This window comes from Punctularia strigosozonata (assembly GCF_000264995.1).
Source record: "Punctularia strigosozonata HHB-11173 SS5 unplaced genomic scaffold PUNSTscaffold_3, whole genome shotgun sequence".
In the NCBI taxonomy this organism is placed as follows: Eukaryota; Fungi; Basidiomycota; class Agaricomycetes; order Corticiales; family Punctulariaceae; genus Punctularia; species Punctularia strigosozonata.
The window spans coordinates 1273063-1288296 of record NW_006767435.1 but is presented as its reverse complement, the minus strand read 5'-3'; the positions used below and the strand labels follow the sequence as shown (position 1 = coordinate 1288296).

The 15234-nt window shown below is 56.4% G+C and overlaps 4 protein-coding genes and 1 non-coding gene across 5 annotated transcripts; 4 read left to right on the top strand and 1 right to left on the bottom strand.

Moving 5' to 3' along the window:
- Positions 1 to 891: 891 nt before the first annotated feature.
- PUNSTDRAFT_124855 (uncharacterized protein) lies at positions 892 to 2790 on the top strand (the record flags this gene model as incomplete). The annotated part of the gene is made up of 3 exons (XM_007381026.1): positions 892 to 922; positions 1011 to 1391; positions 1474 to 2790. 3 exons carry the CDS (start codon positions 892 to 894, stop codon positions 2664 to 2666), a joined length of 1605 nt encoding a protein of 534 aa, XP_007381088.1. The 3' UTR covers positions 2667 to 2790.
- Positions 2791 to 3486: 696 nt separating this feature from the next.
- Positions 3487 to 4790, top strand: PUNSTDRAFT_141888 (Diaminopimelate epimerase-like protein; the record flags this gene model as incomplete). Its single annotated transcript, XM_007381025.1, has 4 exons — positions 3487 to 4110; positions 4168 to 4357; positions 4411 to 4548; positions 4603 to 4790. 4 exons carry the CDS (start codon positions 3487 to 3489, stop codon positions 4632 to 4634), a joined length of 984 nt encoding a protein of 327 aa, XP_007381087.1. The 3' UTR covers positions 4635 to 4790.
- A 172-nt stretch (positions 4791 to 4962) lies between these two features.
- Positions 4963 to 6557, bottom strand: PUNSTDRAFT_83219 (NAD(P)-binding protein). Its single transcript, XM_007381024.1, has 9 exons — positions 6364 to 6557; positions 6257 to 6310; positions 6158 to 6201; positions 6036 to 6099; positions 5890 to 5980; positions 5768 to 5833; positions 5305 to 5706; positions 5199 to 5247; positions 4963 to 5144 (listed from the first exon to the last, which is right to left on the bottom strand). Exons 1-9 carry the CDS (start codon positions 6540 to 6542, stop codon positions 5110 to 5112), a joined length of 984 nt encoding a protein of 327 aa, XP_007381086.1. The 5' UTR covers positions 6543 to 6557; the 3' UTR covers positions 4963 to 5109.
- A 901-nt stretch (positions 6558 to 7458) lies between these two features.
- Positions 7459 to 7542, top strand: PUNSTDRAFT_t33. The gene has a single exon. It is a non-coding gene; the product is annotated as a tRNA-Pro (tRNA).
- Positions 7543 to 7691: 149 nt separating this feature from the next.
- On the top strand, positions 7692 to 11994 carry PUNSTDRAFT_124852 (TPR-like protein). The gene is made up of 14 exons (XM_007381023.1): positions 7692 to 8102; positions 8167 to 8268; positions 8336 to 8461; positions 8514 to 8788; positions 8847 to 9059; positions 9120 to 9330; positions 9376 to 10026; positions 10079 to 10662; positions 10715 to 10852; positions 10905 to 11056; positions 11106 to 11316; positions 11369 to 11668; positions 11727 to 11812; positions 11879 to 11994. Exons 1-14 carry the CDS (start codon positions 7874 to 7876, stop codon positions 11922 to 11924), a joined length of 3324 nt encoding a protein of 1107 aa, XP_007381085.1. The 5' UTR covers positions 7692 to 7873; the 3' UTR covers positions 11925 to 11994.
- Positions 11995 to 15234: the final 3240 nt, after the last annotated feature.

Here is a 15234-nt window from a genome sequence, read left to right as displayed (position 1 = left end):
GTGTCGTTTGAATACAAAAACATAGACGAGATGGAGATGCGCGTGCACTCGACGATCCGATCCAGTGATACCTTTTTGTCCGTGGGGGTAAAGGGTCACCGCGCAGACCGCCAGATCTTGGAGATATACATGCACTTATCCGACTTGTTTGTTTACTGTAGACTTGCTGCGCACTAGATGGTATTCGAGGACGTAAGTTTCCGTCGTATGTGGCTATCCCTTGAGCGCGAGCAGATAACCGCAGCCAAGCTTTTGTTAGATAATCTAATCTAACCCATGGCCCGGCATCTAACCCGATCTAACCGAGATGATAATGACGTCCTGCGACAGATGCCACAGACATTCCTCCTCACACTCGAGCAAGATGCGCGTAAGTCACCACATATACACAGCTGCAAAGCAGAACATTCGTAACGACGAGTCCAACAGTCGAATAAAAACGGCCAGAAAATGCCATGGTAGACGCTGTGCGTGCGAAAAACGTGGCTTTGTGGCAGGGTGAGGGCGATTCCCACGGCCACCAGCTGCCACTCCGACTTCCTTTGAGCAAAGGGCGGCCCTTTGGCGCGCAAAGCAACCAATCGAGCGATGGGCCACATCCAACAAAGGGCCTTGCCCGCCCTTATAGCTCCGACCCGCCTCTTTCTTACTCTTTACCGCAAACCGCGACCACCTCCTCCACTGCGTCCGCGCCCTTGTCCGCGTCGGGGAACTCTGGTAGTCCTCCTCCGCCCTCGCCGCGCCGCACACCACATCCTACCCCACATCTAGCAATAACAGCATAGCCACCGCAGTGTCTGGACAAAGAACATGGACATGGATCGCGTTCAAGCACACGACCAAGCCCATCTTCCTCTTCGGCTCAGGGACAAAGAAACTCGTGCGCAGATCATGGACGCGTCCGCACGCGCAGGATGGAGCTGTAAGTCTCAAAGCCACCCCCAGCGGACGCGACGTCGTCTGACCACACCACCGCAAAGCAGCCACAGACCCTCTCTCGCTCCTCGCAGGTGTGGCCGCCTCTGCCACCCCGCTGACTGTCTTCCAGCCTGCCGCCGCCACTCTTCCTGTCCTCGCCCGCCGCGAACCGATCTACCCCGTCCCCGGCTCCTGGAAAGAGGGCCTCACTCCCTCCCAGATCGAGAGCTGCACCGCGCGCGAAGTGATGCCCGGCATCCGCTCCGACGGCGTGCTCACCATGCGCCACCCCTTGATCACCGCCTTCATGGCGCGCACCAATCCGACGCGCGACGATCCCGCGCTGAAAGACCACTTGATGCTTGCGCTCATCGCGACCCACGCATTTTACATGCCGCTGCACCCTGCACACGAGCTCCTCTGGGGCCACGTTCATCGTTCGGACACAATGGCCATAGTCGACCGTATATTCGGTAAGCTGCTGCTTCACCCCTTCCACTTCCTCTCCCGTCCCTTTCGTCTGGTCGAATACATGAGCTGACCACCACGCCGCAGAGCTCTTTCCGCACCGGATGGACGCCGACACCCGCTACGAATTCGGTGATGAAGAGGGAACAGTTAGGATGCTTCGGCTCGTACACGAGCGTCTGTGGCGGCTCGAGAGAAAGGAGCCAGAGACGTATAAGCGCATCATCGGGGAGCACCCACCGCCCCAGTTCAATTCTAAGAAACGAACGTCACATATCTACGACCCACAGTGGAAACCGCGGCAGATCGGGACAAGGCTGGCGAAAGACAAGCAGACCACGAACCCGGACCCGGACTCGGACTCGGATTCGGTTTTGGAACCGCCGAGGATGCGCGCCAGGAAAGCGCCCATTCAAACTAGAAAACGGAGGAAGGTGGCTGCGTCCTCGGTCTCAAATGTGGATTCCGCCTCGAGAACCGTCACCCCACCATCGACGAAGGAATCGTTGCCAACTCCCTCACTACCAACGCCCGTGTCGACCCCTTCAGCCAGTCCTGCACTAGACCTCGTAGCCGCTACTAAAGTCGAACCCGGGGGTGCGAAGAGGAAGAAGGAGCAGAAGGAGACGCGCCCTGTGCGTGGCTCGGCTCGCATCGCGCGCGCACTGGCCAAGTCCGCCGCCGCTCAGCTCCCGACCCCGGCGCCGTCTCCAGCCTCCGTGCCCGAGCCCACGCTCGCACCTGCCGCCCCGCGCCCGAGCCACGCGCGCTCGATTTCCACCACATCCACCGCGACGGCCGTCAGCGCTGCATCCTCTACCTCCTCGACGGCTACGATCGCCGTCCCGCACCCGCCCCCGCTCCTCGAGGGCGTCGTCAACTGGGAAGAGAAGGTTCGCCTCATGGTGCCGGACCTGCCACCTCTCGAGGTACCCGTTATCCAGCTTCCGCCCGACTGGCCCCGTAAGACAGGCGACGCCGAGCCGATGGACGTGGACGGTGCCGCTCAGGAACCGACTTCGGCCCCCAGCAGGCGCAGCGCGCGCGCGAAGCACGATTCGCCGAAGGCGAAGGCAGCCAAGGCACGGGCCGCGAGCGCGGTTGGCGCAGCCGTGGAGGCGCGTAGGGCAGGTACGGCGAAGGCGGCGACGAAGGCGAAGGCTAAGGCGGCCGCAGCTGCGAAGGTCAAGGCCAAGGCGGGTGTGAAGGCGCCTCAGAAAGCCGCCGCGTCCAAGACAAAGAAGGCTGCGCCTGCATCTGTAATGGCGGGCAAGGCTTGAACATACTGGATCACCAACCTCTCCTCATCACCATCATCAGTCCCCACCATCTTCTCGATCTTCATCCAGCCGATTATTTCGCATCTATTCTGCATGGACCGCCTCGCCTTCAGTCATCATATCCTATTCATCCCCTCGCTAATCTTATTGCATCACTAAATCTCCCGGCGGGCTTCAGTTTGTTGTAACAACCTTTAGTGTTGTTTGTACTATTGTATCACGGATCACACAGGCAGGATCACGTATATAGAGTAGGTAGTAGCATCCCCACCGTTTCCCCTCACCATTCCTAGCCATCACGACTCATAGTCCACCCCACATCTTCGTCGCACCCGCGCTGTTGTACCATCATCCTGCATCAGGAACCTGCAGATTATGTCAGTCAGATCCGGAATACATTGTCTGTTGCATCGAACCTGGAGGCTGCCTAAGTGTATGTGAACGCGGGACTGCGTCCGACTCGCCATTGGACCCTGATAATGTTTGCTATATATATACCTAGGTGCATACGTGATGACGTCAATCCCAGGAATACGAGCTGGGTATTGGCGGGTATGGTAGATCTGATCACGTCGAACAGTCTTCTGGCATGCTGATGCAGAGGCTCCAACTTTCTCTGCAATTTGCTGGTATGTATATCCCTCTTCTCTAAGCGCAAGTATACGTCCCCTTTTCGAAGGGGTAAACTCAGTTGTACCGCGAGGAGCCATGCGGAAAGGCGAGGAGGAAAACCGCGCGTTAATCACGTGCTGGCGTTTCCATGGGAACGAGTACAACGTCGACGTACGTTCAAGCCAGCATATTTGATTCTGAATCAGTCATGTCACCTACCCGCACGGTTCAGTACTTCCTCGTTGACGCCTTCGCCGATGCCCCCTCCCGCGGCAATCCCGCGGGCGTAGTCATTCTTTCCAACCCGCTCAGCGATGAGGAGATGCAAACGATCGCTCGCGGGCTGCATGCCCTGCACCCATCAGCTCATACATCCCATCACGCTCACAGCGAAGTCAAACTGTCCAAGACCGCCTTCGCCGTCCGCAAATCCGATTCTGCCACCGTTACCGCTTACTCGCTGCGATGGTTCACGCCGGTCGCCGAAGAGAGCTTTTGCGGACACGCAACGCTCGTGACGCTCGCGACGTCGCACATCCTGTTGACGCAGGAAGAGGTCCAGCGAAACCTATCGTTCTCGACCCTGTCTGGCGTGCTGACGGCGGAAAGGCTGCTCAACGGGTACATCGAGCTGAACCTCCCTGCCGACGACTTCGTCGAGGTTGGGAGCGAGTACGTTGCTTTCAAGACGTACACAGAGGCGGTATCAGAGGCGTTCGAGGGTAAGGCGACGCTCAAGCGGGCTGTGCAGGGTAGACTCGACGTGCTGCTCGAGCTCGAGTTGGCCGACAACGTCCACCTTGCAGACGTGGACATCATCGAATCCGCACTGGTATAGCATGCTCAATCACCATTCCTTATATGCAGATCGCTGAAAAAGTCCGTCTAGGCACCGATTCTGACCCCTCGGACAGTCATCCTGACCACCCTGCTCTCCACGGACCTACAAGGCACCCAGCCGCACGTCCACTCTCGCGTGCTGCCTCTCGCTGACAAACTCCCTGAGGACCCTGTAACAGGGTCTGCGCATTGCACGATTGTCCCGTTCTTCGTGCCCCGTCTCATCGCCGCCGCAGGGAGTGAGTGATATGCTACCCTCGAGTGTGCTGTGAAACGAGATCAACCTGCGTAGGTCATTTGGAGATGGAAGAGGTGGAGCTTCGGGCGACACAAGGCAGTGCGAAGCGGCGCGGAGATCTGCGCGCTGTGTGGGACGGCAAAAGCGGTAAGGAAGGCGGTCGCGTCAAGCTTCGAGGCAAGGCATTCACGGGTAAGTTATGATCTGAGTCCCCCGGAATCCTGAGAGGCTCATTCTTCGTCGTAGTTGCCGGGGGTGATTTCATTTTGAACGCATGATACTCGACGTGTCCAGGAGAACGCGAGAGTGTAAACCTGGTCGAACCGGCCATACCTACCAGGGCTATGTCATTGTGCATGAAGGCGTAACGGTGGCGCAACGCAGCAGATACAATGTACAGCATAAACAAGCGCTAATTGGACGTCCCCCAATCCCAATCACGTACGAGGATCCGCAAGGACGCAGTGTGAATCGACGCTCTCACAGAAATTTCGCACGAATTTGGGGTTGCAGTTCCTCGTGAAAACGAATTGCAGTGGCTGGTTTGTTGTCGGCTCTGTTTCGCGGATAGATCGCATTCCGAGGGATTCAAGCCGATCGAGACGCAATCTTTCGATAATATGGAGAACACACTTCGGTGCAATGGCAAGTCCGGACAGACCGCAGGCCACGTCAGATATCACAAGTGTGACAGACGCTATTCCATTCAATCCATTACCCATACAGACCAGAGTAGTGAAAACGTTGAGTGCCTCATGGCAGAACATAACCGCCGTCCACAATGATGTCTATGTCGCGGCGGATTAGCATTCGTGATGACTGGAAGTGGAGGCTTTACTGACCCGAACCAGTTGTGAACGTTGACGCGTCACTGGCGAGGTAAAGGAATATCTGAATGGTGATGCGTGGGTCAGGAAACAGGCAACGTTTATGAGAGAGAGGACCTACTCCTTTGAGTTCCCGTGGGTCGCCCTGTCGACCCAGAACGGCCATTTCGTGCGCTGTCTTCAAAACCTCCGGCCCGGCGCCCATCTTCGTGTCGAAGAACCCGGGGCTGACGACGTTCACCCTCGCGAAGTCCTTCCACTCAACCGCCAGGCTCTTGCAGAAGTGGATAACAGCCGCCTTGCCGGCGTTGTACGCCGCCTGGTTCTTCGGGATGTTGACGATGTGGCCGGACATGGACGCGGTCGCGATGAAGTTGCCAAAGCCCTGCGCCTTGAAGATCGTGCCGGCAACTCGGGCAAGGTAGAAGACACCGTCGTAATTCACGCTGTTAACCTTTCTCCAGTCCTCGAGCGAAGCACCCGCGATGTCGAATGATCCGCCTATGCCGCCGTTCGCGACCACCTACCAAAGCACCGGGTGAGCTGAGCAACTTCCTATGTCTTACAGGCTTCGAGCGACCCACCACATCAAGCCGCCCAAACTCCTGCGCAACCGACTTGATGGCTTGCTCTACCTTCTCGGCATCGGCCTAGCAAAGCTACTATGAGCGTGCAGCTCTGACGGCAGAGTGAAAGGGATGGGTACCTGAGGGATCTGAATCGCCTTCGTCTTTACACCGAAATCCTTGGCGATTGTGGCTGCATTCTCTTCTGCTGCCTTCGCGGATGAGTTGTATCTATACGGAAATGCTACTTTCAGCTAAATGCTATCGGATTGACGCACAAACTCACCCGAGGACTACGGTAGCGCCTGCTTCTGCGTACGCTCTGCAAATCTGGTATCCGATACCGGTTCCTGAGGCAGTTTGCATAAGGAGGGAGAGAAACAGGAAGACATAGTATGAACGACTTACCGGCACCCGTCACCACTGCGACTTTGCCCTTCATGGAGAACATCCTGCGTTGAATGTCACTGATAGGCTCCGCGATTACAATCATCGCTGGACACTCACTCGAACACCGAGTCTGAGAGCTTGGGAGTGGGCTTGGGTGCAGGAACTTGATCCCTATGACAATAATTAAGCATAACATACTGGTGTAAGCAGAGTTAAGGACTGACATGGTCTTAACGCTTTGCACCTGGTCGACGTAGGTGGGTGATGAGGATGCAGGGGTGCTTGAGCTGATGGCCCGACGATATATGACCGGAATGGTGCGTCCACGCGTCACATTATCGCGCAAAATTTTGGATGATATCATCCGCCGTGCGCTGCATCGGCTGAGGGCGAGGCTGGACATTATGGTCGGTGTCGGGTTCGGAACGGCAGACCGTCAGGAGCAAGCGAATAAATGGCCCATGTCGTGCGCTTGGGCATGAAAATATACCCATGGCAGTGATCTCGAGACCGGCGGGAGACGTCTGGGGACGGCCCGCTGGAAGAGCTCGGGCAACGTTGGAGGATGCCCGGCGCCGGGCCGGACTATCTGCTCCCATCGTAGGGTTTCGCCAATTACCAGATTGCACAGTATGCAGGCTCTCGCTGCTGCTCATTGCATCACTCGCATCTCTTGACTCCTCAATACACGCCCTGGTACCAGCTTTTAGAGGTGGCCCTACGTTTCCCATCTTTCTTTGGTTTCCTCGTCGCGCCTCCGCCGTCGACGACAACGATGTCTCTGGCTTTGCCTTCCATAACTCAGATGGTTACGGTCAGGAGGGACCTCCGAAGGAGGCAATATAAGAACTCGACGAGAGTATAACATGGTGATGAAGGCTTACAACAACCGGAACAATGCGGACCGCTGTTGCTCGAGCAGGCTGTTGTTCCTGCAGGTGGCACGCAACGCGGAAGAGGCTCGGGATTGGCGCATGGGGTGCCCACAGCAGTGTCGACGAGCAGGATAGTGGATGCGATGGCGAAGATGCCCCTTGCAGGTTTCATTGTGGAAATGGTTGGACCTCGAAGCTATAGTTGCAATACTTAGCTGCCTTATATCCCTCCCAGTATCCGGCCAACACTGCGGTGGACCTGGTATCCTGTCAGCGCCCAGCGCGTTCCGTGCCGTGGCATTATGAGATGGAATGGGCGGTTTTTGCCCAAGTCCAAGGATTGAAATAGGTTAATGCAGCGCTGGGTGCCATATAGGTAACTGAAGAGTTTACCGCCGTGCCTGTGTAGGCATCTATATAAGCTTAAGCGTGAGTTCTCACAACGGCCTGGTGGTCTAGTAGTATGATTCCTTCTTAGGGACTTGAGTCGTTTGGAGGAGGTCCCGGGTTCAATTCCCGGCCAGGCCCTTTTTATCTGCTTTTTTCTCCGCCGTATAAACGCCAACACCGTGTCTTGGTGTGATGCAGACGAGTTTTAGTCCGTTGTGCAGGCGGAAACGTGGAAATTTTGGGAAAGTGGACGGACGACGCTGCCGGGTGGCAGTGCAGCCATCGGTCGCTCTCTCTTCGAGTCTCGAGGTCCCCTGCTCCTGGCAAGACTTAAGTGCTGACCGACGAACTTGCAGTTGGTCGTGGCACTGTGCATCAGACCGTCCATACGAACGTCGCTTCTCGTCTTTCTATCCTGTGATCGCGGCCCCCCGTCTGAACTGCCGTTTCTTGTGACAACCGTGCCAGTATGAGCAACGCTGAAGCATCTTCCTCTGGTCGAACTATCAACATTGACATTGGCGCCGGAGAAGAAGTAGGCATTGATCTAGATGACCTCGACCTGAATGTAGAAGACCTGCTCGAAGTGATCAAGGACTCGCGCTGTAGTCCTTGGGTATGGACCACGCTTGCGCTGGAGTACTGGAAGAAGGGACATGCAGACAAGGCAGAGACTATTGCGCAGACTGCAATCGAAAGTACGTTTGCCGAGCCATGCTTCACTAATCCGCTGCTGACGGCTTCGCGGGTCTGCGCGTTCAGGCGCACAGGATTCTGCTGGCTCGAAACCAATACACGCGTTCCTTGCCAACTTACAGATGGCTAACGCGCGGAGAGCGCCCAAGCTCATATTGCCCGATCCTCGTCAGTCTGTCCCTCGCGTTGCCCATCGCCCCATCGCTCACATGCCAACCTCTGCGTTTCCTTGCAGACCAGGACGATATGAGGTCCGAAAAGCCGAAGGGACATTACCACAACGAAGCCGCCATCCACCTGAACAAGTCCACTTCGAGCGATGCGGACCGGAGGACACAGCTCCTCTCGTTCCTGACCCGAGGTGGGTGAACAATGTCCCGTTGATACCCCGTCCATGTCTCATGCTGCTGCAGGCATACATCAACTTGGTACCCGATCCATGGACGACGCATTGCGCTCGTTCGAATCGGTTCTCGCCGCGCAACCTACCAATGTGGTCGCCTTGCTTGGGAAGGCTCGCATTTACTATGTCCGCAGGCAATTCAAAGAGTCGTTGCGACTTTTCCAACGCGTGCTTGAACTAAATCCTTCGTGTCGACCGGACCCCCGCGTAGGCATTGGAATGTGTTTGTGGCAGTTGGACCATAAGGCGAAAGCCAAGGCGGCGTGGCAGCGGAGTCTGGAGGTCGTAAGTGGGCACTCACTCTGTCGTATGCGCACCCTCTGATAGTTATGTTGTGGTATAGAATCCAACAGAGTGGTCCGCGGCGCTCCTTCTAGGTCTGGAAGCTATCAACGCCAGCAAAGATGAATTGAAGCATCCCGATGCGGAGCGTATACATCTATTCGTCACCGGCACCAAATACGTGGAGAGCGCGTTCAAGGGCAGCAACCAGCGGGCCGCGGCCGCAGCGAACGTCCTCTGTGATGTCTTCCTCCGCAAGGGCGCGTACGACCGGGTGCGTGGCTATTCACACGATGGTGTTTTTCTGGCTAATATGTTGGTTCAAATCGTTTAGGCGATGAAGCTGGCAGAACGCACAATACAATACGCCGACACGCTCTCTGTGCTGACGGAGGGTTACATCCACGCCGGTAGAGTCTCGCATGCGAAAGGCGACGTGGCGAACGCCACGAAATATTTTGAAACCGCGACGAAGGAGCCCCATCCGAAGACCGTCCTCGCATCCGTTGGCTTGGCGCAGATGCACGTCAAGAAAGGCGAGTCGCGTCTTTCACTCTGTCGAACCGCCCGCTGATCATGCGTGCTACCAGAGGAATACGCGGCCGCCATCCACACTCTCGACACGCTCCTCTCCCCTCCGAATGCCCCAAACTCGGTCGAGGCCACTGCGATGCTCGCCTCTCTGCGCGCGCACCCGCGTCCTGGCATATCCTCCTCGGACGCCGCCCATGAGAAGACGAAGGCTCGCGAGCTGTATGAGAAGGTGTACAAGATGCTCGGTCTCAGCGACGTCTCACGCACGAACGGGAGCCTCAACGGCACCGGGCTCTCGCTGAATCGGTCGCAGCGCCGCGTCGCGGACGACGTCGACATGCACGCCGAGATTGCGCGATTGTGGCAGACGGAATCGCTCGAGCGAACCGGGCGTGCGCTGCGGGAGGCTCTGAGGCGGAACGAGGCGCAACACGCACAGGGCCAGCAGGACGGGCAGGTTGATGTGGATCCACGGTTGCTGAATAATCTGGGCGTGTTGAGCCATCTAGATGGAGCGCATGTGGAGGCGCGGGAGTTGTATGAACAAGCTTTGACGGGTGCGAGCACGCTTCAGGGTGAGGTGGGTGAAGGCATGGCGACGAGTGTGCTGTATAACCTTGCGCGGTGCTACGAGGACCAGGGTGAGCAAGGCATGGCGACAGAGGCTTACAAGAAGCTGCTGGCGAGGCATCCGGAATATGTTGATGGTAAGTACAGCGGTGTCTCTATCGCTGTCGAGGTCGACTCATCGCCGTGAAGCCAAGATTCGACAGGCAGCGATGCTTTCGGACTTGAACGAAAAGAACGAGGCGCACGATCTCATCAAGCAGGCGCTGTCTTCTCAGAACGGGAACCTCAACCTACGAGCCTTCTATACGCACTTCCTCATCGAGGCAGGAATGTACAAGCCCGCGAAGGACTTCCTCTATAACACCATCAAGGACTTCGACCGGCATGACGTCCACGCACTCTGCGCTACCGCCCACATCCATTATCACCAAGCTCGCGAATCGCGCGACAGTTCCTCCCAGGGTATCGCGGAAAGGCGCAAGGGTTTCCAGCGCGCCGCCGGGTTCTACGAAAACGCGCTGAGCGTTGATCCGATGTGTGCTGTTGCGGCGCAGGGCCTCGCGATCGTCACGGCGGAGGATGCGCTAGGCACTCTGAACGGAGCGTTGCAGCCCGGCGCACCGGCTCCAGACCCACTGAAGAGAGCGACCGACTTGCGCGACGCGTTGGAGATTTTTAGCAAGGTCCGGGAAACGCTTTACGACGGGAGCGTGTACATGAACATCGGGCATTGTCATTACGCGAGGGACGAGTATGATCGGGCGATTGAGAGCGTACGTCCCCCCATCTCCGGTCATGCATTGTAGCTGATGATCGCCGTCGTAGTACGAGACTGCTTCGCGGCGTTTCTACGACAATCACAACGTGGCCGCGCTACTCTGCCTCTGTCGGTCGTGGTACGCCAAAGCGAACAAGGAACTATCGTTCACGGCGATGAACACTGCCTTGAAATATGCCCAAAACGTGAGCGCCTTTAGACCTTACGTCCATATTTGGCTAATCATCCATGCGCTAGGCGTTGTACTTGAATCCTCACGACAAAGCCATCGTTTACAACATTGCCATGATACAGCAGAAGGCCGCCGAGCTGCTCTTTTCCATACCACCCGCCAAACGCTCTCTTGCAGACCTGGAGAAGGCCATTGGTCAGGCCACTCACGCTCAGAAGTGCGTTACATGTTGACTTCCACGTTACCTACTACTCACACAAAAGCAGGATGTTCGCCTCACTTGCCAGCGACAAGTCCACGCCGTTACCGTATAACATTGAGATCGCAGATCAACGGAGAAGGTATGGTGAAAGCATGCTGCGGAGAGGCGAAGAGCACCTAGCAACACAACGGCAATATGAGAGCGAGCATCGGGCCAAACTAGACGCTGCACGACAGCGGAGAATGGAGGAACGGCAGCGTCAGGAGGCTATGGAGGTGAATATTCACCCCGGTTATTCATTCCCGAATTCTCTGACATGGTTTTCAGCGCGAGAGGGCTCAAGAGCTGGAAGTTGCCGCTAAGAGACTCGCAGAGGAGCGGAGGCTGGCCAGGGAGCAGGCCTTGGAATGGAGCAGAGAAGTTAAGATGGAGAGCGACGAAGAGAAGGAGAAGAAGGCTAAGCGGGCTATACGTCGCGTCAAAACGGAAGGCGGAGCCAGCGGCGACGAAACTGAGCCGAAGAAGAAGAGGCGGACGAAGACACGCAAAGGCGGCGCGGCGGAAGATGGGGAGGAAGAAGAAGCATTATTCAGCGGCGAGGAAGACGATAGCAAACCCCCTCGAAAGGTCCGTACATCAAAGACTCGTCGTTCCCGGCAAGACTTTGACATGCTTTGGCTTATAGCGCCAACGAAATAATAAGACCGTCGTTAAGGACGAAGATGACGATGGGCCAGCCCCTGGTGCTGTTGGCAAGAGTAGGAAAGTCTTGTGCGTAACCACTCCTTTGCCACTCCTTCGCCAGCTGGCTAATGGTATATTGAACACGTGTTATAGCAAAAGTAAAGAGATCATCGAAGACTCCGACGAAGAGATGGCTTAATGTGACCTCGTGCTTTCTGCTCCTTTGTATGCTCTATCGTTTTGTATCACATAATTATTTTCCAGTCGCCATCTCACACAGGTCACGTACGGCGTGCACCGGCAATCGCATTTTGCCCGGATCGATATGCCAGCGAAAGGATAATCCACTAGCACGCTACAAGTCATGTAGCGTGTCTTCTTTACCCATTGGGCGTGAAGGGATGATCGCAGCTTCTACCGCTTGTGCATGCTACAGACGTAGACGTTCCGAGATGACCGCTGATAACGAGGCCTCGTGGCCACCTGATAAAGTGTCGATGATACCGCCAACCACAACAATAGACTTGAAGGCGCAACGCTAGCCTGGACATTCTATTCATAGAACCTGGGCCGAGGAGTGCGGTGATCCTGAGGATGATGGACGTACATATTCATAGCCGAGACTTCCTCGTGATATCAGACTCCGAGCCGTCTTGACAGTCTGTCGCTCCCTAGGAGGTCAAGGTGTCCCGATGTCCTGGAGACGGGGACGGCGAAATGAAATTGGCGTTCCTTGGAACTTTCCTGACACGTCGGAATCGCGCTCTTCGACGATCTACGTCAAGGAAGGTTATCACAGATCCAAACAAGCACGAACTGAGACCTGTCCGAACCGCGAATTGGTTGGTGCGGACACTGCGGATCCGGAGTGTGCATCGCACCCGATGCGCGACCAGCCGGATTCGTCATAACGCATGCGAGGGCGCCACTAATCCATCCGGAAAGTATTGGTGAGCTGGAAGGGACCCATTGTGGAGCATGCTTACAACCTTCCTTCGATGTCCTTGATCCAAAAAGACCTACGGTTAGCAAGCCAATCACGCCGGGACCGACGTGTTGTCAGGTGTCCAATAAATACTGAAGCTTGTCGAAACGTGTCTCAGAATCGCCCGTTGCATGTTCGCGGAGGTCGACCAGTCATTTCCATGAATACAATGGTCGGAAGACGGATCTGCACGTTCCACGCTTCCGAAGCCTCACCGCCAACGGGAGAAGGCAGTGGCGGCGGACGGAAGACGTCAAGGGGTTGACACCGAAGAATCCGGATGGGTATACTGAGTGCAGAAGCGGCGCCGATTTCGAGCGCGCGGACCGGAGGTAGTGCCTGTGGAAGTTGCTTGCTATCATTACGCACCGGACTTGGGAGTGGGACCTGTCCACAATTCGTAAAGATGCTCACCTGATCGTACGAGGGTGCACGCTGTTTCAGTGCTTCGTGCCGTGAAGTTGCTCATCCATGGCAGAGTTCACCTCCGGCAACGTCAAAGGCACGACCTCGGGGGCGTGAGCGGGTGTGGTATGGTTGGCCGGATTGCGAGCGTCATGTGATTGGAATCCGTAGTTGCAGACGGTCGATTGTTACGTGGAGAGCAAGAACCGTGAGGACCGACAGAGTCCACGAGTAAAAGTTCCTCCTCACTCAACGAATCGCTAATTCGACGCGGGTTCCTTGTGTCATGCCCGAACCTGTACGTATCTACGGACGGTCATCGCTTGGGTGCGGACCAAGACCCTGAGCACCGCGGCATCCACCGATCCCAAGTTTCATGGATTGACGGTGCGTGAAATCGGAGACATGAAAAAGCATCTGAAGCAGCATCATTTGGAGTTGGAGCTTGCAGGTAGTGGATATCCTCGCAATAGTAAACATTTTGCGTAGAGATGTTTCCCAAGGATGCCGTACATTATCGAAATTACACGCTGCCATACGATCCTCAATGAGACGCCTGCAACCAGCGCGTCAACGAGGCCAGGCGGGTCGATTTCCGAGGATCAGAGGATAGTGTGATCGAGACGGTCGTAGCCCCGTGAATCTTTGGAGATTAACCCTGAGGCCGAGACACATTTGGGCGACAGAGGGGAACCTTCCCGAGCGCGAGACCTCAGAGCGACCGGGTAGTCAAGTCCACCTTCATTGTACACTCGCAGGAGAATCTGCCTTGAGTCAGACAACCAAGCCTGATAAAATGATGAGACAGTCGCCGGCATCGCAGGTATATCCCAAATGCGCAGATCGTCCATGAATCAGGTGTACGATCCTGGGACACTCTGAGGCGTGTTCAGGAAGCACCCAGCATTTGTCGACAAGAATTCTGGTAGCCATTCGGGATTCTAGAGCCTCCGAGCTGGGAATGAGGACTTTCGTCAGCATCGCCCGACCAGATGCATCGATAAATCAGAGAAAACAGGATTTTTGCCACGTCGTACCCGATCACGACGTCAGCGTTGGCGGTGCTTCTGAGGTTCCGCATACGCTAACGCCCACCAAACGCAGAGACGACTCTGCGAGGCTATGTCGTGCGTATTTCCCAGCGAGGTCAGCTTCGACATAATCCGGTCGTCACGCGTTCGCAAGCGACGGGTTCGCATTTCCGATTTCCGAGAATCGACAGCAGGAAACATCGGGGCTGCAGATAGTCCGGTTCGCGAGTACTCTGGCAGGTGGACCGTTCGGCTAGTGGTATTCGCCCTTTTCGCCGATCAGAGGCGTGGATGCTGAGAAACAAGGAAAGCCGCGAAGTGAGGTTAATCCGGTGCGTTGCGCCGCGGCAGGGTTTGGGAAGTCCAGGCCATCATGGTGTTTCCGCATGCTGAGCCCCGGTGCGGCGCCTTGTGGTCGCGGCAATTGCATCAAGGCGTCTGCAGAAAGTAGCACCGGACCGCTGGACGAGGCTTCGAGCTTCGAGCTTCGCGGGGCGTGGTTGGGAGGGCTCCGCGTACGTCGGTATGCAGGGGCTGTGCTAGCCACAACACTCTCGCGTCGCGTTGATGCGACTGGCATGCGTTGCTTTCGCTACATCGTCCCGAATGCCTTGAGCCACCGCCGAGGCGGTCGGAGACGCTATCAGTTTCCGGGACTTTGTTCGCGAAGGGTCTCGAGTCTGAGGCACCCGCTCGAGCTTGGTGCGCCGTGAACGACGGAGTGGAACGCCACTAACGGTTAGCGTCATTTGCGTGTGTATTTTCTGCTGTGTCGGAGGTGGTGAGCAGGCCTGGTTGTGCAAGCATACGAGTATATGCGTGGTCGAGGTGATGAGGGGCAAGAGCGAGGGGTCCAGGGGGCAAGCTTGCTTCTTTGCACCGCTGTGGCGCAGACCTTCTTTCCTCCTCCCCGCACCGATGACGTGCGATGCGGCTGCGAATAAATGCATGCTGTGCCTGTGCTGTGCTGTGTCTGTGTAGAGGATCGTAGATTCGCGCCGGACCTCTGGCGACGACGAGCGGAAGGGTCGTCTGAGGTGTCTCCTCGCGTTCGGAACATCATCATATGTAACTTTACAGAAATCATG

Excerpts from the sequence above, each read along its gene's own strand:
- PUNSTDRAFT_83219 (XM_007381024.1), bottom strand. The coding sequence starts at position 6,542 with ATGTCCAGCCTCGCCCTCAGCCGATGCAGCGCACGGCGGATGATATCA. Across the intron at positions 6,100-6,157 it reads CGCAGTGGTGACGGGTGCCG|GAACCGGTATCGGATACCAG; the intron begins GTAAGTCGTTCA and ends AAACTGCCTCAG. Across the intron at positions 5,834-5,889 it reads AGGCGATTCAGATCCCTCAG|GCCGATGCCGAGAAGGTAGA; the intron begins GTACCCATCCCT and ends TAGCTTTGCTAG.
- PUNSTDRAFT_124852 (XM_007381023.1), top strand. The coding sequence starts at position 7,874 with ATGAGCAACGCTGAAGCATCTTCCTCTGGTCGAACTATCAACATTGAC. Across the intron at positions 8,789-8,846 it reads GGCAGCGGAGTCTGGAGGTC|AATCCAACAGAGTGGTCCGC; the intron begins GTAAGTGGGCAC and ends GTTGTGGTATAG. Across the intron at positions 10,853-10,904 it reads CCTTGAAATATGCCCAAAAC|GCGTTGTACTTGAATCCTCA; the intron begins GTGAGCGCCTTT and ends TCCATGCGCTAG.